At 41.1% G+C, this 22257-nt stretch overlaps 2 protein-coding genes and 3 long non-coding RNA genes across 5 annotated transcripts; 3 read left to right on the forward strand and 2 right to left on the reverse strand.

Moving 5' to 3' along the window:
• The first annotated feature begins 1 nt into the window (after position 1).
• Positions 2-1481, forward strand: LOC135335629 (uncharacterized). The gene is made up of 4 exons (XM_064531188.1): positions 2-181; positions 296-660; positions 722-923; positions 1011-1481. The coding sequence occupies exons 1-4, from the start codon at positions 23-25 to the stop codon at positions 1335-1337; spliced, it is 1053 nt and encodes a 350-aa protein (XP_064387258.1). The 5' UTR covers positions 2-22; the 3' UTR covers positions 1338-1481.
• Positions 1482-2582: 1101 nt separating this feature from the next.
• LOC135335631 (uncharacterized) lies at positions 2583-3644 on the forward strand. The gene is made up of 3 exons (XR_010394571.1): positions 2583-2742; positions 3286-3412; positions 3469-3644. It is a non-coding gene; the product is annotated as an uncharacterized LOC135335631 (long non-coding RNA).
• Positions 3594-4669, reverse strand: LOC135335632 (uncharacterized). Its single transcript, XR_010394572.1, has 2 exons — positions 3942-4669; positions 3594-3863 (listed from the first exon to the last, which is right to left on the reverse strand). It is a non-coding gene; the product is annotated as an uncharacterized LOC135335632 (long non-coding RNA).
• A 2478-nt stretch (positions 4670-7147) lies between these two features.
• LOC135335491 (uncharacterized) lies at positions 7148-8155 on the forward strand. The gene is made up of 2 exons (XR_010394521.1): positions 7148-7766; positions 7818-8155. It is a non-coding gene; the product is annotated as an uncharacterized LOC135335491 (long non-coding RNA).
• A 9507-nt stretch (positions 8156-17662) lies between these two features.
• On the reverse strand, positions 17663-22249 carry LOC135335676 (prolyl 3-hydroxylase OGFOD1-like). Its single transcript, XM_064531236.1, has 15 exons — positions 22020-22249; positions 21912-21934; positions 21684-21859; positions 21226-21275; positions 21058-21158; positions 20756-20845; positions 20637-20663; positions 20453-20544; positions 20245-20370; positions 19844-19957; positions 19570-19643; positions 19169-19320; positions 18631-18936; positions 18398-18456; positions 17663-17880 (listed from the first exon to the last, which is right to left on the reverse strand). Exons 1-15 carry the CDS (start codon positions 22247-22249, stop codon positions 17722-17724), a joined length of 1779 nt encoding a protein of 592 aa, XP_064387306.1. The 3' UTR covers positions 17663-17721.
• Between the last annotated feature and the right edge of the window lie 8 nt (positions 22250-22257).

A 22257-nucleotide genomic window follows, 5' to 3' on the forward strand; every position in this document is an offset into this window, starting at 1 on the left:
AAAGAAGGAAAAAAAAGAACACATGTTGCGTTCTATACTGGCTCAGTATGAGTACGCCTTTCGGGTGCTCCAGTATTGTGAACAAGGAATCAGTTTTGACAAGCATTTGCACATTCCAGAGGTTAACACAATCACAGGTGAAGTCCTCTGCCATAGAGAAGATGAAGGACACCTATTTAAGGTATAAAAGTATAGGGCATTGTATTTAACATTCAATGTGCATTATACATTTTGCTTATAGCACTTCTGATCAATCAATTATGCATGTATTATAATTTATATGCACATGGAACAGAGGATGGGAAACACTCTTCGTGAGGGACGGGTAGACGACAACAGAATGGAATATTTTGTAGAAGCTGTCAAAGATCCAAGCACTGGTCTCACATATCCTGCTTTGACTGGAGTGCGTAAGCAGCCCGTACAAGATGTTGAGCGCTTATTTGGTGAAGGAGTGATCAAATTTATGGAAGCAAAGCAATATATGCCTGAAGCCATCTATCTAAGAGTTGTGCGTAATTGGCGAAGAGCTGTAGATGAGAGAGGCTTGGGTGAAAGTACTAGGCAGCAATTCCTCCAGGAATTCAAAGATTTCATTTGTGCGGACCTCATGCCTTGGTATACTCATAGCAAGGATTTCAGCCTGCTGGAAGTTAACAGGTGTGTAACTTACTCTGTCCATCGTGTAAATTCAGCGATATAAGCATACTGTTTTTCCCAGACCACTAGACAAGGTGAGAGGATTCACCAGAGAAACCTTAATTGGTGTCACCGCTGACATTGAGACCAGAATGTGGCGACACACTTTCAATAAAGCAAATGGCATTCCTCCAGAACATCCAAGAGCATCTACAACAGATGATGTGGAATGTTTCTTTAGCGTGCTGAGGGATTGTGTTGGCAAAGACTTTACTCTAAAGCAGGTGATACATGCATCAAGTATTATGATTTAGACAGTCAGAGTGAGTTTACTTTGCTTTTGCACCTAAATGTACACATGCACTTTTCAGGTATATTATGGGTGGAGAAAAATCACTCTTGAATTCAAGAAAAGAATGGATCCTTCTCTACCATTCTACTACTACACCACTGCCCACCAAAGATTTTATGAAGGAGATTTGCCAGGGTTTGATCAACCAGCAGAAAAGATTAAATCAGTTCGGATTCCCCAACGAGAGCTTCTAGTTCCAGGGGTGTCTCGTAGAGCAACTCTTCCAGTGAGAGGCAGCCTGTCCATCCGGGCAACATTTCATAATCGACCCGTGAATCTTCCTCCTCTACCGAATGCGAGTGTATCTTCTCTAGTTTCAGCTGAACATTCATATGCTCATGAGTAAACTGCTTAGCTGTATAATTTATATATAATTATATCATAATTATATACATGCATGCTAAGTCCATGCATTATACCTATAATTATATGATTATAGCAAAATTAACGTATACTACAATTATACGTTGTCATTGGATATTATTAATTGATGTCGAGAACAGTTTAACCAAGAAATCATACAGTGCTTGCACATTGCATAACTATTTTGTCCCATGAACCTTTTTGTGTTATTTTAATGCCACAATACCACCCAGGCTGTGATCTAGTCCAGTGTGTAATAAATTTTACCCACTGTATATAGCTCCACCGATACTATTTTGTTGTCCTGCTGTGCTGTGTGTACATTCTCCAATACTTCGCGAACAAGATACCCAACCCGTTCCCAAGAATGATCAACAAATCCCTCAATGGCAATGGCACTGGAATCATATTGATTAAAGGGTTCAGGGTTAATTCTTACGTCAGCTACTTCTCCCCTTCTCTTCTTCAATGCCATCTCAGCAAGTAATTCTTGGTACTTGGGTTCCTTGGTTGACCCAATACATTTAAAAACAACGGAGTGTAACACATCATTGCTACTGGTACCTGAATCAGTATCTTCCTCAGTATCCTCGTCATTGTCTTCTAAATCAGAATCACTAACATACTGAATTTCAGAATCGTCTACAGGTAGGGATTCGGGAACAAATACAACCTCTGGCATTACAAACCAATTCCACAACACAAACAACTCATTATAAAACGTACTAAGTTCAGCTCCAGTAATGTCTATAGATCTATTGAACTCTTGTAAGGGTATGAAAAAAGCATTTTCATGTCCAGCACACAACCGCAAAGTAGAATTGGCGCTTGCTGTTTGTGCATCATCTGCATGGATAAACCCATCAAGCACGATTCCATTCAGTTTCTCATCATTTTCAATGGTGTACTGTATAGGAGTTAGTTTTGTCTTAAATACAGGAAAGCTGGGCACTGTGTAATCAATTGTTTTGCCGACTGAAACAACATATAACAGCATATGGTTGCTCTCAATTTCTTCACCACATTCATTACACTTACAGCCAACTACTTTGTCCATCTGGGAGGTCTATTAATCAATGCTTGCAGTGCGGTATCCTAGCTGGCTGGATCTCAGCTAGACGCAAACTCGCCAATATTTATAACAGCAGGCACTAACACATGACTTGTGACGAGTTATGACGCGTTACCAACCTCCTCTGTGATGTGTCAAAGCAGCATAGATAGTGTAGTAAGAGGGATTGGAAACGGGATCACGTGGGCTTATCAATGCAATGTAATGAACTTGGGGCCTTGTGGACAATCCAGGCTGCGCGTAACGCAGCTATAAGCGCTAAATCACGCCCGTCCAGAGATACAAAGACAAGGTTTTCTCCTGTTCTAGGACAAAGGTAAAGCACTAAAACTAGTAGCAGTATTTATTAGAGCCTCTCTTACCATGTAGATACTTATTATTTATTGGGACCTTATTTACCAGTCCTATATCAGAAATTGGCGGCATTTTCACACTGGAATGACTTTCTGTACCTATATCTTTTTTGTTATACAAGCAATATTAAAGATTGATGATGTTGTTGATAGAGAATTAGGTAAGGAATGAAATGGTGTTGAGTTGGCCCTGCTAAGTACTAAGAAAAGTTCACAACATGGTGATAAAATGACAAATTGACCTAAATTTATGTCCACTTTTCCGTACCTCTCTTTGGCATATAATTTGTCGTGAGTATTTCTAAATGCCTTTATATTATAGTGAGTGCTGTATATTGTGCAATAGACACCTTCATTTGACTGAACAAAGCCTTATTTTGGCAGTAGCTGTGATGTTTAGTCTACATGTATAATTACAAATTGACGTATGTACATGTATATACTGGTCATACGTTATTATGTTACTACCGTCTTGTTTACTTGCCCATGGGTGATATATACTATAGGGTTGGAGAATGAATACCTGGACGACTGGGACACTGGGAAAAATCGGTTTCTAGCCGTAAGGAGCTAAGTGCACTGGCTGCAACAAGATGCTGTAGTGATGCCACAAGGACTGAAGTTCACAGTCAGGTACGTATATATACAATGTGTATTGTAAACCTAAAACTCCCCTCGCCCCTTTGCAGTCAAATCATTCATTGACATGGTAGGAGACCTGTTCATCCTCCCTGATGCAAGTGCCTTTCTGAGTGAGCAAATCGGCTAGAACCCTCTCGAAGTGTTTAACTACATTTCTATTTGATGCACATAATTATTTTTTTTACGTGTGATCAAACAACCATAATTATAATTATGAATCGAATGAACTATATACACTAAGAGTATAAGAGTGTGAATACACAATACGCTAAAGTGATAGCTATTAAATTGTATTTCCCTTGTAAATCATCCATTCATAGCTACAACTTTGTTGCTCAAAGTCAGTGCAGTTACATGATGCTGGCACTGCTAAATATCTTGAATCCTTCGTCTTCACAAACAGAGGCTTAGTGGCTTCTCTCGATCTCAGTAGAGTGTTTCTCTGTATTAAAAGGGACAAATATTAAAATGGACAAGCAAGCTAGCTATACAAATGTAGACTGGTATTTTGGACTTATACCTTCGATGCTCATCACTGCTCTTAGCTTTAGCTCTAGCTCTTATCAAGGTCTCATGTGCTGTCTGTCTGCTCTGTAATCTGTGCTGCCATCCCAAGGTGATGTGAAGAAACTATTATTAGCTTCCGGTGCAGTGAATTAACTTCCTGCGCAGCCTGGACTGGCCGACAATCGCGGTCCGTTTCCAATCCCTCTTACTACACTATCTATGGTCTAAGCTAAAGACAAGTACACAGATCTATCTAGCCAGCGTTTTGATACTATAGATCCTTGTACCACAGTGTCTGTTGTGTCACAACTTGTGGATTAGCATGGAAAAGCTGATGAATGTAGAAATCTCGGCAGTTCTTCTTTTAAACCGAGGAGTGGCAGCGATTTAAGACAGCTTGAACAAGTCTGACTACTCTCAATTCAACTGCTGCCCTCTGCCATTATCTGTCTTGTATTGTACAGGTTATTAAAAGCTTTAGGCAACTAATAACACACTGACTTTCGGCTGCCAGTTCTCATCACGTAAAACTGAAACACAGCTAATCTCTGCTGGTGTCTTAGATGACTATATCCTAGCTGAATGCCTGATGTCGTTATTACTCCATCAATCTTCTCTTTTCTAACACTAGCATCCATTCTCAAACTGTAGCTAAGAAGCCCGCGATCACTTTTGCAGGCTACGCAATTCTACTTAACCTCACGCAATTTTTGGATCACGTGGAAAAATCCATGAATAACCTCTACCCAAATTCTGAAGCTGTAGCCCAGAGTCACCAGTCCCTTTTCTCCCGCCCCCGTCCAATCAGAGAAAAGGGAGTGGCTTGCGAGTCTAACTGAGAGTGGAATTTTAATGAGTTGCATGACATCATGTATGACATCATCATGTGGTTTGTAATGTCTGATATGCGTGGGTTGCAAATGAATTATAAATAAGCTCCCCTTGCTTAGTTTGTGGCAGAAAAACCAAGAAACCATGAGAACTCAGGGGCGTTTCTAGAGATTGAAGCAGGAGGGTGCTCAAGAGCACAGAAAAAAATGGGGCTGCGTGCATAGCACGCGCGATTTTATGCCCCCGCATTTATTGCAGCGCGTCTTTCATACATTCAGCTCCTCCCCCATGCAGCCTTGCAGCAAAAAAGTACAGTTCATTTAGTCTAGAGAGTAGATTACCACAAATGTGTGAGTAGTTGTACTTAAATGTAAATATCTTTTGATTGGAGCATTTCTAAGAAATGGTGTTGATATCCGTGTGTAGATGATTGACTGAACTACAACATATCCAAAAATGTTTCCATGAAAACATAAGGTGGTGGGTTTGTGGTGATTAATAGAACAACAGTAAATTGTTATAGTGTGTAATCCGTTAGAGTAATAAAACAGTAATCTTGTACAGCTAAGGTCCTAGACTTCATCACATAATTGTTCAATGGTTTAGGTATCCTGGCCATCCCTTTATGGGTGTTACAGATGTTCACAGTGTTTATAATTAATAATTTACTGGTTTTCAGGTACACTTTTAGTTAGAGTAATAACTTTTGAAAAATTAATAGCTTAGCTTTCAAATTTCTGTAGTAAGTTTACAGATAAATGGGCTACATTTTAATACCAAGAAAGTCCTATATGCTTATTCCATTGCTGAGATAACACTGAAAAGCTACATAATTTACTATTTACTACTGTTTTGATGACATCAACAGCTGCAAACCACAAACCAATGATGCTTTAATCAACCACAAACGTAATTAAGAGTGGGCGTACAGTTATTGTACGCCCACTTATGTGGTTAATTATAGCGTGATCGATTTGTGGTTAGCAGCTTGTGATGTCATCAAAACGGTAGAAAATAGTAGAATATGCAGTTTTTCAGTGATATCTCAACAATGGAATAAGCATAGAGGATGTTCTTGGTATCAAAATGTAGCCCATTTATTTGTAAACTTACCAGAGAACGTTTAAAGCTAAGCTATAACATTTTCAGAAGATATTACTCTAACCAAAAGTGTACCTAAAAACCGGTAAATCATGAATTATAGACACTGTGAGCATATGTAAGACCCATAAAGGGATGGTCAGGATACCTAAACCATTGAACTATTGTGTGAGAAAAGTCTAAGACCTTAGCTGTTTAAGGTTAGTGTTTTATTACTCTAACCGATTACCCACTATAACAATTTGCTGTTGTTCTATTAATCACCACAAACCCACCACCTTATGTTTTCATGGAAACATTTTTGGATATGTTGTAGTTCAGTCAATCATCTATACACGGGTATCAACACCATTTCTTAGAAATGCTCCAATCAAAATATATTTACATTTAAGTACAACTACTCACACATTTGTGGTAATCTACTCTCTAGACTAAATGAACTGTACAGCACACTGCCCAAGAAACGAGCGGCTCCTACTACTCTTGAACAAAGCCAAAAATACTCTAGAGCTTCTCTCTTCCATTCTAGTTCTGTTACTATGTTACTACACAAAGCATCTAGCTACAATAATTTATGTGTATCAAAATGTATAATGTTGTGGTTTGTAGCCCAGAATCTATAGTACCGGTACTATAGCTCATAGTTCCCTGCTAAATACATTCAAATGGGATCTAATACATGCATAGTGTGATAATAAGACATAATTATGAGTCAGTTATCTTGTAGGATCTCCATGCACTATTCTCCAGGGGTACATCCTAGCAAACTGGTCAATCACTGCAATGGGGATGTCCAGTCATTCTAGTGTTAGTCATTGCTTCGCAGTATCTCTCAGTGGAGCAAGAGGTGACTGGGAGAGTGCAGAGGATCTTGATCAGCTATTATGCATTACATAACAACATTGGAATGGCAATGGCAATGCTGATTGCGCATGCTCAATTGGGCGTGGTCATTACTTGTAACCGTGAGATAGAGCTGCATGTATCTCTGGAGCTGCACAGTTAGCTAGCTAGCTACTGAGTGATAGGATTAGTTTCATGGTTGTCTGGGAGGACAGGGGGGCGCTCAAGCCCCCAAAGCCCCCATTGTACACCCCACTGGAACTGGTGGTAGAAGGCTACTGTCAAGCCCTTTCCATCCCCACATACTTTCAGACTGGAAAGATTTTCTCCAATGTAAGACAAGTGGTGCGAATCATCTACATACTAAAGTCACTGGAGGATTTGTCTCAATTGCAGCTTGATTGATAAGCTCTGCTTGGTCGCTTAATCTTGCACTAGCACATTGCCTAGCCTCGATCCCAGGCCGAGTTTTCGCTTTTATAACGGTTAGGCGAACAACTGGGCCTGGTACTAGTTGTCTGCGCATGCGTCAGTCGTTCGTCAGATTCTGACGAATGGATATTCTCGTTCACTTTCGTGACATTTATATTCGTGTACTATCGTGTACTAGAAGTCAGTTCCCGTTTTATCATTATTGGAATCGATTGGAATGGCTCTTAGCTGAAGCTTCTCTCTTCTCTGAAGCTTATTCTGAAGACTGAACAACAAGGGAAGAGGTATAAAGCTTTGTCAAGCTTGTTAATTAAAGGTCAGATATTTTTGTGTGGGCCCTATGGCTATGCTATCAAGTATTGTTCATGTTTGGCAAGATCTACCGGTACGTAGGTAGACTATAGTTTCATCATTAATATGGTGGATCAAGTGAAGAGTGTGAGCTAGGAGAACTTGGTGCTGCCATCATCAGCTCGTCGACACAATGACACTATAACCGAGAAATTTAATATGTATAGATCTACACGTATTTAAAATGTCTACTTCTCTGTACAGGAGCAATGGCTAATATCCAGCTATCCCAACAGTGCTCCTCTTGGCTATACTAACAGACGAGACTGGACAGTTTGAGGTAAGGGTTTAACCGTCTTTGGTTTCTTTTAATATTGTCCTATACTCACAGGACTGGAGTATGACCTGCTCATTCGAGCGTTGCTGGGTAGCTCAGAGACATCAAGAGAATCTATGTTTTCTCAAGCAAAAAATTTAACTGAGTTACGAGTTGGGGCCTAGAATCACAGAAGTCCAGCAGCCTGCTAAATCTTTTTGAAACATAATTGGAAGGCATTCAATCATCCTGAAGTTGCCCTGGGTCACTGTAATTGTGCTGCAGCACAACTGGCAACTCCCCAGGCCTTTGTGAAGCAGCTCCCTATGTGCATCTTTTGTGTACTCACTCTGTGCATTTTCTGTGTACAAATTTCAATTATTGATTTATTAAATATTTTTGCCGACCACAAATATACAATGAAAATTTGACGCATGCGCAGACAACTAGTACCAGGCCCAGTTGTTCGCCTAACCGTTATAAAAGCGAAAACTCGGCCTGGGATCGAGGCTAAGTCTTGCCCATCCATTATTTTGTTATTACAGTAGAACCTCGATTATCCGGATACAACCTTTTCACCTCACTTGAAATATCAGTTTAAAAACAAAAAAAGAAACATACCACTAATTGACCTCAGGTATGTGTACATATAGCAATGGTCAGAGCTGGATGCTCAGTTTCAAATTGTAAATGAATGATTGGTTGTGCAAGACCTACATCTATTTTTAGAGCGTTGTATTGATGTGTTTAGCCTTCTTTCGAGTGAATCCTAGGCGTTTAAGTAGACAGCATAATGTGGCAGCACTTTAGATCTACCAGTAATCTGAACTTCTGAAGCAATTGGGTCTGAATTTTAGGTAGTCGGCTTTTCACAAATAATTTCAATTCATCGTGAGATCATCTAGACAGTGCTCCCTTGGGCTGGCTTTATAAGCAGCGACACATCTCCAGTGAATTGAAAGCTATCAATAACCCTCGGGCCAAACATGTAGTAGCTTCAGCAACAACCAATCTATCTGCTGCTTCCTGATGGTACAGCAATTGACAAGCTTTTGCCATGCCATTCTCCACCTCAGATACAAATGATTATAGGATTTTGTACAGCCAGGTTCCCCCATTATTACTTGCAATCATTCATTTACTGTGAGCATGCCCAGCTCTGACCATTACTATATGTACACATACCTGAGGTCAATTAGTGGTACATTTCTTTTTTGTTTTTAAAATGTAGTGAGGTGAAAAGGTTGTACCTTGGTTCCAGAAGCAGGCCAGATAAGTGAACATGCCGGACAATCGAATAGATAAACCACGCCTTGATCCACCCACTTTATTGATAAACAGCAGTGCCACATGGTTATCTGCGCATGCGCAGAAGAGAAGCAGGCATGTCTCCATGGTAACATCTGCAACGCGCATGTGCGTTTGAGGGACACGCCCATTTTCTGATCTGATAACAAGAAAACTGCCAAGCCGGATAATCGAGGTTCCGGATAATGGAGGGCCGGATAATCGAGGTTCTACTGTATCATGCATTCTACCACAAAAAAACTAACTAAGCAATACCGTGGGCGTAAGAATGTCACATGACATTGATACTGCACTCTCTGATTGGTCATTACCAGATTCAGGTAACGGCACAACCAAAGGAGGCTGGAACCACTTGACCTTAGCTAATTAAGGTCACTAATTGGATTTATCAAACTTCTCTTGCAGACCAGAGGAGATACGACATCCGCGTGTCATCTGCATGTCTTTAACACACACATTCCGAACTTTGACCTAAGGAATGTGTGTCTAAAACGTTTCCTTTGACACGCGGATGTCGTACCTCCTCTGCTTGCAGACTACTTCAAGCCTAGTTTTTAGTGTCTATCAGTTTAAAACGTTATTTTTCAGGGGGGGTCAAATTTTTTTTTCGCCAATTTTACTCAAAAGCAGAGATACAATCAAAAGTCTTGCTCTTGTATATACTAGCCTCGATATCATGAGCGGCTTGTTTTCGAGGTCACTGCATAGCTGGCTTTGAGACTTGTATCTCTGCTTCTGAGCAAAATTGGCGACAATAAAATTTAACCCCTCCCCTGAAAAATAACGTTTTAAACTGATAGACACTAAAAACTAGGCTTGAAGTACATAATCTGCAAGAGAAGTTTGCAATTAGTGACCTTAAAATTAGCTAAGGTCAAGTGGTTCCAGCCTCCTCTGCGGCACAACTCTCAGATAGGCAATCCACCAGTCCCTTACCCCGAGGAAGGGCTGGCTGGCTGGCGAGTCTAACGGTGGCCCTGAGCGCTTAGAAATTGCTCTTCCTCAAAGAGAGGGCCTGGTATCGACTGTTTGCGCATGCGCCACATAATCCCCAGACTGGGACTCCGGATATTATCTTATAATGCTCAGTAAAACAATGACGTCACAACAAACGGAAGTGGATTGAAGAAAGTGGATAGAAGTGCGATTGTGAAGGTTACGTTTATAGCTCCTGTGATAGCATTTTAATAGCTACCTCTAGCCTGCTATGTTAACAAAGAACTCACAGCCTGCAACAGTGTGGATAACAATCGTCTGAACGGAGGGAAGGCTGACAATAGCCTATATGGCCATGGACAGGCAACGCCCATCTGACACTAACCTAATTGGTGAAAGGCTAGTCTCGCACCAGCCCCGTTATCGACTTAGCGTTCAAATAGAAAACATCCGGGGCTGGCTGTGCGAGACTACTATATAGCTCTGTGTATGTAGTATTCTTTGTGTGTATATGTTATTCAGGATATTTTTTGGGTGAAATTCAGTTTAATGGGATGGATTTGTTGCAGACTTTGCTTCTCTTTATTAAGATCAGCTATCAGATGCATCAGAGGTACGCGGTCAAGATGCGGACACGCTCTGAAATTGCCTGAGTTGCTTGTATTAATAGTGAGAGCTGAGTCAGGTATTAACCCAACTCAGTTCTAATTGTACATGTACAACAATGTTACAGTAGCGTTACAATTATTATTTTTACTACTTGTTTTACTCGTATACACAGATTTACTTTTAAAAAAAGTTTAATGGGAAACATTACGGGGAAATTATCCAATAATTTTGCGCATGCGCAAACAATGCACAACAGTCAGTAGCACCAGAAAATTTTCTATCTATGGTAGCACAGGCCTTGGAAATTGGTAGCCCTACACAGGCTCTCCTTTTTCTCTTCTTTATCACATCGTTAAATAAGATAAAATACTGTATTAATCGTTCAATAAGATAAAATACGGTATTAATTGGAGGAATAAAGAAGAAATAGACGTAGAGTTAGGAAAAGGAGAGCCTGTATCTAGCCTCGATTCCAGGCCGCTTGAACAAGGCGGCCTGGTATACCTTGTATGCGCATGCGTGTACATTACCCCAAAAAGGGGGTAATCCGTGTATTTGTGGATACTGTCAGTAAAATAAACCGTATACTATTTGTATTCTGATTTTACAGTCCGTTACATAGAAGTATTGTGCAAAGATGACTGAGTTCTTACGCCCTTTATTGTATCAAGCCAAGTCTCTACTTAACGACACCCTACACTGTAAGGCTACAGATGTTATAGGAAAGGCATGATGTGTTCCTGTGGGTCCCCTGATGAGGCTAGACTCACAAGCCGTCACTGTTGCAGGCGAACAGTACTGTTCGCCTGCAACAGTGACGGCTTGCGAGTCTATGATGAGGCTGTGGTAATATAGACCAGGCAAGTGTTCTGCTACTAAATCTTGCCTTTATGTTCGACAAGAAGTCATTGCTGAAGATAAAGAAGCTAATGATTACTCCTGAAAGCTTTTAATAAGCTTTAACTCGACACTCAGGAAGTTATTCACTCAAGATCTACTGATGTATTAAAGAGTCCACCACTCTTCCTAGCTGGCAGCTCTAGCTGTCTGGGAGGCTTTCTTAAACTGTCTCTTTGATAAACAGAGCTAGAAGAAGCAACACTGCTGCAGCATAATTATTCTACTTTGATTAGTGTCTCTGAAAGCTGCCATTGTGGTCACATTGTCATACGTATTATTCCCTTTTGTAACTTTGTCTGGTTTTTCACAATTTGTATGATGAAATTGTTGTCAATTATTTCGCGCATGCGCATACAAGGTATACCAGGCCGCCTTGTTCAAGCGGCCTGGAATCGAGGCTAGCCTGTATCTAGCACCAGAAAAATTTCTATCTGGTAGCACAGGCCTTGGAAATTGGTAGCCTCTACACAGGCTCTCCTTTTTCTCTTCTTTATCACAATCGTTAAATAAGATGAAATACTATATTAATCGTTCAATGAGATAAAATACGGTATTAATTAAAGAAGAAATAGACGTAGAGCTAGGAAAAAGGAGAGCAGCCTGTATCGGGAAGTCGTGTGAGGGTACTATGGAATGCCATAGTGGACAATACTAAAGTTTGATTCCGATTGTTGATGGCGATTATTGATTTCCTTTCAAGTGATCGATCATTGGAATCGATTCACACCATCGATTGCCATAGAGGAATTGATTGCAGGAATGGATTGCCACCATCGATTGTTGGAATAGAGTTCGATTCCGATTGTCGGTTGCCTTCCCAGCTGTCATAGAGGAATCGATTCCTTCAATCGATTGTCACCATCGATTGTCATCAATGAAACGATTCCTCCCACAATTGATTACAGGGATTGATTGCTACCATCGATTGTCAGAGGAATCGATTCCCACAATAGATTGTCATATAGAGGAATCGATGTGGTAATCGATCATAGGAATGGATTGTTGGAGTTGATTGCCCCTCTTGGCTCATTAAAAAAATTATGATTACAAAAGTTGTTCACCTGTACAATTTACATTGATATATATTATCTTTGTAATCATTTAACCAACAATAATAGTGTCATATCTATGGAACGCCACCTGGGTCAAAAATAGAGTATCAGCATCAAGGACCAGACTATCAGCAATCAGTGATTCCAGGAAATCGATGTACTAGCAATCAGTGATTCCAGGAAATCGATGTACTAGCAATCAGTGATGCTAGGAAATGGGTGGGGCCTGCAACATCTAGACCTAGTGAATCGATGCGCCAGCAACTGATTCCAGGTAACTGATGCATGCACCCAGCAAACCAGTGATTTCAGGTAATCGGTGCTCCTCCAGTCGAGTCATGGGCCTCATGGCAGATTAGTCTAGTCACATGACAAAGTTATTGCAAGACAAGCCAAGGCCACGTGGCAGTTGCTCGGTTCAACAACAATGTCAACAACAATGTCCTTCACAGAAGACCAGTAGAGACTGCTAGATCCTACAAGTATCTTGTCAACACCTGACCTCTGACTTTGGCAATGGGTCACGTGACTGCTCTGTTTTATTAACTCTATCGCATGCATGTCTTCAGAAGATCTCCCGAAAAAGATTATGGTAGAAAGACTTCTCGCCGACTCTCCATCAGGTCTCTTAAAAACATGGTCCACACTAGTCTTATCTCGTTGCTACCCTTCACTCTCGTCTATGATCTCAAACGGGAAAAACAAAGGGTCTTTTAAGACTGCTGCAAAGAAATCTGCACTAGTCACACAATACGTCAAGATGACAGACACATGCACAAATCTCCCTATCTCATCCCTCCCCGCCCTTCTAGGTCGCCCTTCGATGCTATGGTCATGCTGTCAGCTGGATCGTTCTATGCATGGCCCCTCAAATTTCAGAATCAGGCTCCTAGTGGGCTGTGACAGGCTCGAGCTGGATGCGTCCAGGTTTAGATATCGCAACAGAGGAAATATCTCTCCCGGTGATGCATCGTGCAAACTATGCAACACTGAAGAAGAATCACCTTCACACTTTTTAGTAAGTTGCCCTGCTCTCTCAATGCGCAGACTTGCTCTCCTGCAGGATGCCCCATCCTGCATCAGTGTTCACCTCCCCCACGACCCAAGGGCACTACATGACACCCTCTACAATCTCCTGCAAGGCCTTGTCTGGCTGAAAGCTGCCCATGCGCAAGAGTGGCTCTTGCTCTTCATCAAAGATCTAAGGCAAACCCGCGCTGATCTCCTTCTCACAAGCACATTGGTTTAAAGCTCCACCCTCTTACTGCGTGTTATAATAATACCCATTTTCAATATTCTTTTTTGTCTGCCCAATGGGCTACTCTTCATTATTTGGAGGCTACAAAGAAGAAGAAGAAGAAGACTGCAAAGCTGCAAGCATTGCGACATCACTAGCCACTGCCGGTGCAGGTGTGCATCGATTACAGGATCACAGTACTGTACTCGTAATCAATTTCAGGCCCATCCATTTCCTAGAATGACTGATTGCTGGATCGATTTACTGGTAATCAATTGCAGGCCCATCCATTTCCTAGAATGACTGATTGCTGGATGGATTTCCTGGAATCACTGATTGCTAGTACATCGATTTCCTAGAATCACTGATTGCTGGATCGATTTCCTGGAATCACTGATTGCTAGTACATCGATTTCCTGGAATCACTGATTGCTAGTACATCGATTTCCTGGAATCACTGATTGCTAGTACATGGATTTCCTAGAATGACTGATTGCTGGATGGATTTCCTGGAATCACTGATTGCTAGTACATCGATTTCCTAGAATCACTGATTGCTGGATCGATTTCCTGGAATCACTGATTGCTAGTACATCGATTTCCTGGAATCACTGATTGCTAGTACATCGATTTCCTAGAATCACTGATTGCTAGTACATCGATTTCCTAGAATCACTGATTGCTAGTACATCGATTTCCTAGAATCACTGATTGCTAGTACATCGATTTCCTAGAATCACTGATTGCTAGTACATCGATTTCCTAGAATCACTGATTGCTGGATCGATTTCCTGGAATCACTGATTGCTAGTACATCGATTTCCTGGAATCACTGATTGCTAGTATCGATTTCCTAGAATCACTGATTGCTAGTACATCGATTTCCTAGAATCACTGATTGCTAGTACATCGATTTCCTAGAATCACTGATTGCTAGTACATCGATTTCCTGGAATCACTGATTGCTGACAGTCTGGTCCTTGATGCTGATACTCTATTTTTGACCCAGGTGGCGTTCCATACATATCAACCGAAGGTATATACGTACATAGATCTGCATCCTACGATCGATCCCTCTACAATTGATGGTGGCAATCGATTAGCCTCCTTCGCAGCCTCTCCTTTTTCTGTTCTTTGTCAGAAGAGAAAATTGGAGGAACAAAGAAAGAAAGAAGGAAGCAACTAAGAAAAAGGAGAGCCTGCCTTGCTAAGTCGCGTGATCCCCTACTGACGTAGACAAATTTTAACGAGCGTGGGCGAGAGAAAACCTCAATAACTGTCCTCCCACACAGTACTTGGAGCACATTTACCAGGAACATAATCTGTTATGAACAGTACATGTACAGTGCAGTGCAGTAGAGTCAGCCTTCGTGAGACCTTTAGTCAGTAAGTATGAAAGACTAGAGTAGAGTAGAGTAGACTATACTGCTGTAATAATTATATCTACTAATCAAGTGGGTCTGTTCTGAACTCAGGAAAAAAACTGAGCTAAATTTAGATATTTAGTCTCTTTAGTCTTTACTAGGTAAGCCCTCGTCTACGATGTCTCCACGCTTGATTCTGGCTTACTATCTACGATGCTAACAGCTTTTATTTAGACTTTGCAATGCGTAAGCATGCTGTAGCTTTTTGCTCTGTCAGGCTCTGCCCAGCTAGTGATTGCCCACGTTCATTTTCACTCGTCTACCACTCGTCTACCGTCACGCGACTTAGCAAGGCAGGCTTTCCTTTTTCTTAGTCTCTTCCTTCTTTCTTTCTTTGTTCCTCCAATTAGTCCCGTATTTTATCTTATTGAACTATGACAAAGAACAGAAAAAGGAGAGGCTGCGAAGGAGGCTAGCAATCGATTCCAAACATCAATTGCTGGAAAGGCAATAGACAATCGGAATCGACTACTCTACAATCGATTCCCGTAATCGGTTGTGGCAATCGATTCCAGTTCCTCTATGACAATCGATGGTGGCAATCGATTCCTGCAATCGATTCCTCTATGACAATCGATGGTGGCAATTGATTCCTGCAATCGATTCCTCTATGACAGTCGATATGGTGGAAATCGATTCCAACGATTGATCACTTGAAAGGAAATCGATAATTGCCATCAACAATCGGAATCAAACTCTAGTATTTCCCAAACCAGGCCTACACATCTGCGTGTCAAAGGAAACGTTTTAGACACACATTCCTTATGCCAAAGTTTGGAATGTGTGTGTTAAAGACACGCGGATGACACACGGATGTCGTACCTCCTCTGGGCCTTACTTTTCTTAACTGTACGCCCATTTCTTTCTTTGCTGCCTCACTATGTCTTTCTTATGATATGGATGAACAGTGACAACAGCAAGGCCTGGGAACGAGGCTAGGAAATTGGCTGCTTTACAAAAAAGTTAAATATCACGTGACCTCAAATTAAAGGCACTAGGATAAAAATAATATTGTTTATAGTTTTTTGGTCATGTATACGTATATAATTATGACTAAAATTAATTAATGCACTTCCGCTTATTGAGGAAGTTAGGGGTGTGTTTTCAATTAAAATTCTATGAATATCATTATCGTTAACAAATGCCTCAATCCGCTTCCTATTTTGGAAATAATAGCTTGAGAAACTACAAATTGACTTTGCATGGCCTAGCACCCGCCTTCTTGGGTGGCTAGGTCAATAGTGCCAGTGTCTGAGGCCTTCCATAGTGTGCAGGGCCGTAAGAAGATTTTTAGGTGGGGGGGGGGCAAAAAAAGGAATGGACCTGGCCTCTCCTTGCGATGCAGGGGGTGGGTCCGGGAGGGGGAAATTCCTCCTCCTGCCCCGCCGGAGGCAAACTTTTCATTTTGTATGTTCTCAGAGATAAAGAGGAGAAAGATACATAAATGAAATAATCTGCATGTGAGAGTTTATTTTTTAAATAGTTTATTCGACGTGTGTTAGTGGAAGCAAAGTCACGAGCAACTGCTTCAAAGTCAGTTAGCAACTTATGTATATAAAGTAAGAATAGACCCTGGGGATTCATCGAGCTTAATTCGTAAGAAGGTCTTATTTCAATATTGTGCCATAGTGAGCTCTAGCTATATAAATTTCAGCTGCAATGTGGATCAACTTGCTTTAGTTACAGTATATACAGTGTTGTTGCAACAAACCACGTGCATTTAACCAATGTGGTTAGATTAAAAGGCACTAAATATAATATCAGGACTATGATCTGCTGGACTCTGCAGAGGAGCCCACCCCATTTCACTGTCTGAACCAAGGGGGCTCTGCCCCCTTGGTTTTCAGAGTGGGGGGCAGTTGCCCCTCAGCCCCCCTGATAATTACGGCCCTGGTGTGGTGGTAGTTATGCTTGCATAATAGTTACTCATGCAGCTGCCTTTATGTTAACCATTCATTTCATTCGTGCACAGTTTTGATTTGAAGCTGACGGCTGCCGTGGGCAACAAGACAGCCATGGTCTGGAAGCAAAAATCATAAGAACTATTAAACTGTTGAAATGCGACTAAATAATTATAAGTTGTAACTATACCTGATTCTACATGATATTTTAATTTGTCATAAAAATTATTACATGTATACATAATTTGATCCACCAGCATGCATGCTGCTATCTATATAGAGTTGAGAGTCTGAGACGAAGATTAAAACCAGCTGACAGCCCATGCAGGAGAGCTTGCGGCGATCAACTCATGATCATGTGTCAAATCTCACAGCAAGCCCATAACCCATAATTAATTAGCTTTATTAAATTATAGATGCAATACATGCAGTCAAGTCACGTCACATTGTACATGTGCTATATAGCCTCCCGGGTTTTCACTTTATAGGGCAAGTGACCTAGCGTTATTTATAGGACAACTTGGCTTTGGTACGAGGCTAGAATCTTAACAATTGGATCACATAATACTTTCTCGTATAGTAACAAAATATTCAATTAATTTATGAAACACTTTAAGAGTTAGAGTCAGTATTCTCTACATAGGTTGCTTGTATGGTGTTAAGCCACACCCCCTCCGAGGCCCGGTGGTTGACATACTTTGTGAATGAGAGAGTGTCTGGCTCTTTGTAGACCAGGGAGAGGGCATTGGGACGAGGGACTATTGACAGCAGCTGCAGAGAGGGGGCGAGGGGTAGGAACACTGTAATTAAACATTACTGAGTAGCAATCGAGAGTGAGCTCTAGGACACATTTCAACAGACAGACGTGTTAACAAAACTGCGTGTATGTACTATGACAAATGATACATTGCAATTGGAAGGCACAAAATCATTATATGAAGTATCAACCTAAAATCATTTCAGCTATAAATCATTGTCTGCAAAAAGGAGAATTATTGCATGCTAGCCAGAGAATTAAGCTTCCGTTTTACCAAAATCTGATGCGGGGAAGCAATTTTTTTTATTCTCTTTTTGTTTTATAGGCCACTAAAAATGTCACACTAAGTTAAAAAAATGTACGCCTAAAACCTCATTTTAGACCAGTAGTTCAGTAGTTTTGACGATCTTTATACAGCAATAAAAAGGAGCAAGCGATGGTAAATAAAGGAAGTGGGCGGGTCTAAGAACCATGCAATCTACTTGTATGGCTTTAATGGGACAACTTTTATAATTTGACATTGTTAATTACCTCCTCGTCAGCATCCTTAGCAATATAAGAGACCACACCTCCATAGTCAGGTGACCAATCTGTACAAGGTAAATATAGGTACACCAAATTTCAACAATAAGTACTACATAAATACTGTATAGTGGGTAATTTTCATGGGGTAAAAATCCATTATTTTCGTGGGCAAGCTGACCTCAACAAACATTTTACCCACAAGTCTTAGAGCACCTGGCTCAGTCATTTTGTAGCCTCACCGTCTGAGCAACAATGTAGTTGTGCGTCCAGTACAAATCTCCCGGTCCCCTCATCCCCTGCCAGAGTGTAGTCACCATGACACCAGCGGTACACATCACAATGACACAGGGCAACCGCATTTTGCACTAAGTTTTCACTTTGTACAGAGTTTGTTGTTGTGCACTTAACACTCGGTTCACCAACGTCTTTAACCCCGCCATCTTCATCATTTTCAAAGCTTTGTTCTCCATTTATTTTATTAACCTCTAACATGGAGGGACCAACTGAGCCGTCCCGAGAGGTGGGTGAAGCTGATAATCCTTCATCTGCGGAGACAGACACACAGTGAAACAATTAATGCAGTGCTGTGTGCATCCTACTACAAATATTTTTACAATGAGTTAATGTAGGCACTATTTGGGCTTTATCGTTCGATGTGTGAGACACAAAACTCTGCTGTGTCTACGTCTACGTAGTTAGGTGTGGAAGTACTGCAGGTGGTCACAATTACTCTGAACAATGGTCTATGATATTATAATCCCTCGGAACGTAATGTACCATCAACAACAGCTGAGTCAGCAGAGTCTCTAATGACATTCTCCGCCAGATCCAGCCCGGTGAGGTGTGAGAGGAGGAGACAGAACGGCTGGGAGGTGAGCACTCGGAGCAGCTGGCCCAGTGCGTCCTCAGGGCTCAACCGATGAACACGTCTACAGGGGAACAATTGAGTACATGTATATAGACACATGCACAACATCTCGGTTGATGGCATGTACGTGTATCTAACATTAATAGCTAATTATTGAACATATAGATATAATGGGTATAAAATTAATGCTGCACAATAGAGACTTCAATTAAAGTAGCAATAAATTCAGTCCTGTGCAACACTAGCATTCAAGCTCCACCTACATGTGGCACTCCACTTCTATATTTAAAGGCTTTTCGATGAGAGGTACCTTTTATTTGCAGGGCCAACCACAGTCACCTTACATTCTTTCATATCTTCACAGATCTGCTGATACTTGTTGTCCTGTATAATTATACGCACAGTAAACATCACATGATTGACAAACTGTGAGAGTGGCTGCAAAATATTAAGAGCACTGACAAGATCACCCTCAGTAACCATGCCAATTAACAAGCCTAAGCACTGAATGTCAAACGTATAACGAGGCTCGTGTACAACCACACACAGCGGGAGGATACAGTACTTACATGTTTTATTCTTACCAGTAAGAAGTCTGGTAGCTCTACTTGTGACTCCTCTTCGAACTGTCCCTGTATCTGCTCATACACTCCAATGTCCAGGTACACTGGGTTGATCCAGTCACTCAGCACTTCCAGCTACACAAAACACAGTTATGGCAGCCTAATGTACGATGATACTCGCTACATGTACTCGCTATATTCTAATGTACGATGATATAAATTATACCCAGGCCACGATAGCAAATCGCCTCGCTATACTACTATCAACACATTATTCAAACATGCAGAGTTGAAATTATGTATCATAATTATGCTATTTTTCCATCCGAAATAGTTCACTCCTGACATTACACTCAAGAATTATAAGCTTGCTAGCTACCCCATAATAATAGCCATGTAGTTACAGTACCACCAACACTCACGCCCATAGGTAGTGGAGGATGAAGGGGTCTCGCGATGTCCTTATATGGAGGTGCTCTGACAGGGGGTGGGCCGTGAAACCAACCACTGACCGAGAGTCGAGTCTTTGTGCTCAGTACCTCCGATACCTGGACACATGAAAACGTAACGACTCTCATGAATTACAAAATCAAGTGTACATAATCAAATACTTTACAGGTCTAAATATACCTGATGAAAGGAGACGGCGTTAACATCAAAGAAGATAAAGTTGTTAGAGTCTGGAATCAGACTCTGACAAATGGAACTGGGCTGGCCCTTGCCTGGAATGGGACCAGGACGTTATCCACAACCAACACATGCAGACTGGAATGTAACCAGGACATGATTCACTACCCAAGACTGCAGGACTCACCGTCAACAGTAAAGAGGTCTAAAGAACCTGCAGAAGGAAAATATCACCTGAAAAGGTTACTTTTAAGTTCATAAGCTCAGCTAAGAACACCCACCGGCCCTGTTCCTCCCTGCACTCACCACCGTCCTCCTTGCTCCACTCTGGGACCAGGTAGAGGATGAACGCAATCCTCCGTCCCTCCAACTCATCGTCATGGCAAAGCAGGACATCTGAAGTGATAGAAACAGGGTAACAATCATTCTTTACCTCTTATTAGGATCATAGATCATACTAAATTCTACAAAAGTCAACACATTATGAAAAAGCATCACATCAATTAAGGCTCTTGATTTCAATGGATTGCACAGAAAGAGAACAGTATACATGTACTATCCTAAATTTTTGTTAAAGACAGGCACGAAATTAATATTTTTGTGTATACCTGTATACTCATACTTCGAGCATGTGATGTCAATGGTGTCAGTTAGCTGCAGACCCGTCACTTGTCTCAACCAAGGAAGACACTGCTCTCTCAGAAGACACCTAGTGAGTGGTTAGTGTCCACGCTGCATCACTTTATAGGAGGGTATAGCCGTATACAAACACTGACCTTAGGGCTGATATACATCGGTAGTCAGTGAACTTCTTCAGATCATTCGACTGTGCAGTGACAAATATAGCAAGAAGTATTGAATGAATAAATCCCATAATTATAGTTGCAGGGAGAGTAACGTCACACATAATAAACTATATACTTCTGCTCAGCTACTACCTAAAGTCTATTTGCATTGAGTTTGACCCCGGAAGTTATGTGGTCAACTATGGCTTCATTTATGCTTTATGTGGTGGACAAGTTTGCCTGGTAGCTGGTTGGAGCTTACCAGCTCTACAGCATATAGATAGAAGCGCTTTTTAACAAGGAATCCAATGGTATATGAAACTTTGAATTTTAGTGAAGTATGACAAAGTTATGACAACTTTATGAAGGTCAAACTTATGCATACAAGTAAAATATCTATTTTTAAACATGGTCGCAGAATTGATCTCTTTACGATATCCAATACTCACCTGATGAAACTGATAAAGGTCGTTGTTTTTCTCGTAAAACTTTAGTCTAAGCAGTTCCCTCGTGAGTCCCTCAAGGAGCCCCTCACGACTCGTCTCCATGGCTACAGGGGTCTTAATGAACTTGGGAAGTACGCAACATTGAAACGGTCGACATAGTAACTGTGCACCAGTGGCCACTGCAGAAACGCATTTGGTGATAATTTATGCTAAAATTCAAATGCAACTTACAATCATTGAAGTATCCATTTTCTCTGAATTAATAGAAATAATAATTGTTATTACTCTTGTAGCTATATGCAGCAAGCAAGTAGCTATAAAGCTTTAATAGTGATTTACCTCCAAGTTGACGATAGCTTTTCCTGGAAGTTTGCACTTCTGTAATCTGAATTTATAGAGTATACTACTTTTGGGTGGGTCTGCTCTAGCAGCTGCTTCTTTGCTGGTGGTGCTGAACGGTCAGAACTTTGAAAAGTGGAAGCTCTTTTCATCTTCTTGATCTTGCTAAGCCAGAAGGTGTGTCCACGTGGTTTGGAGGCAACAAACAACAACATAATCGACATGCGCATGAGCGCAG

The sequence above is a fragment of the Halichondria panicea genome, chromosome 4 (assembly GCF_963675165.1).
Source record: "Halichondria panicea chromosome 4, odHalPani1.1, whole genome shotgun sequence".
NCBI classification, from domain to species: Eukaryota; Metazoa; Porifera; class Demospongiae; order Suberitida; family Halichondriidae; genus Halichondria; species Halichondria panicea.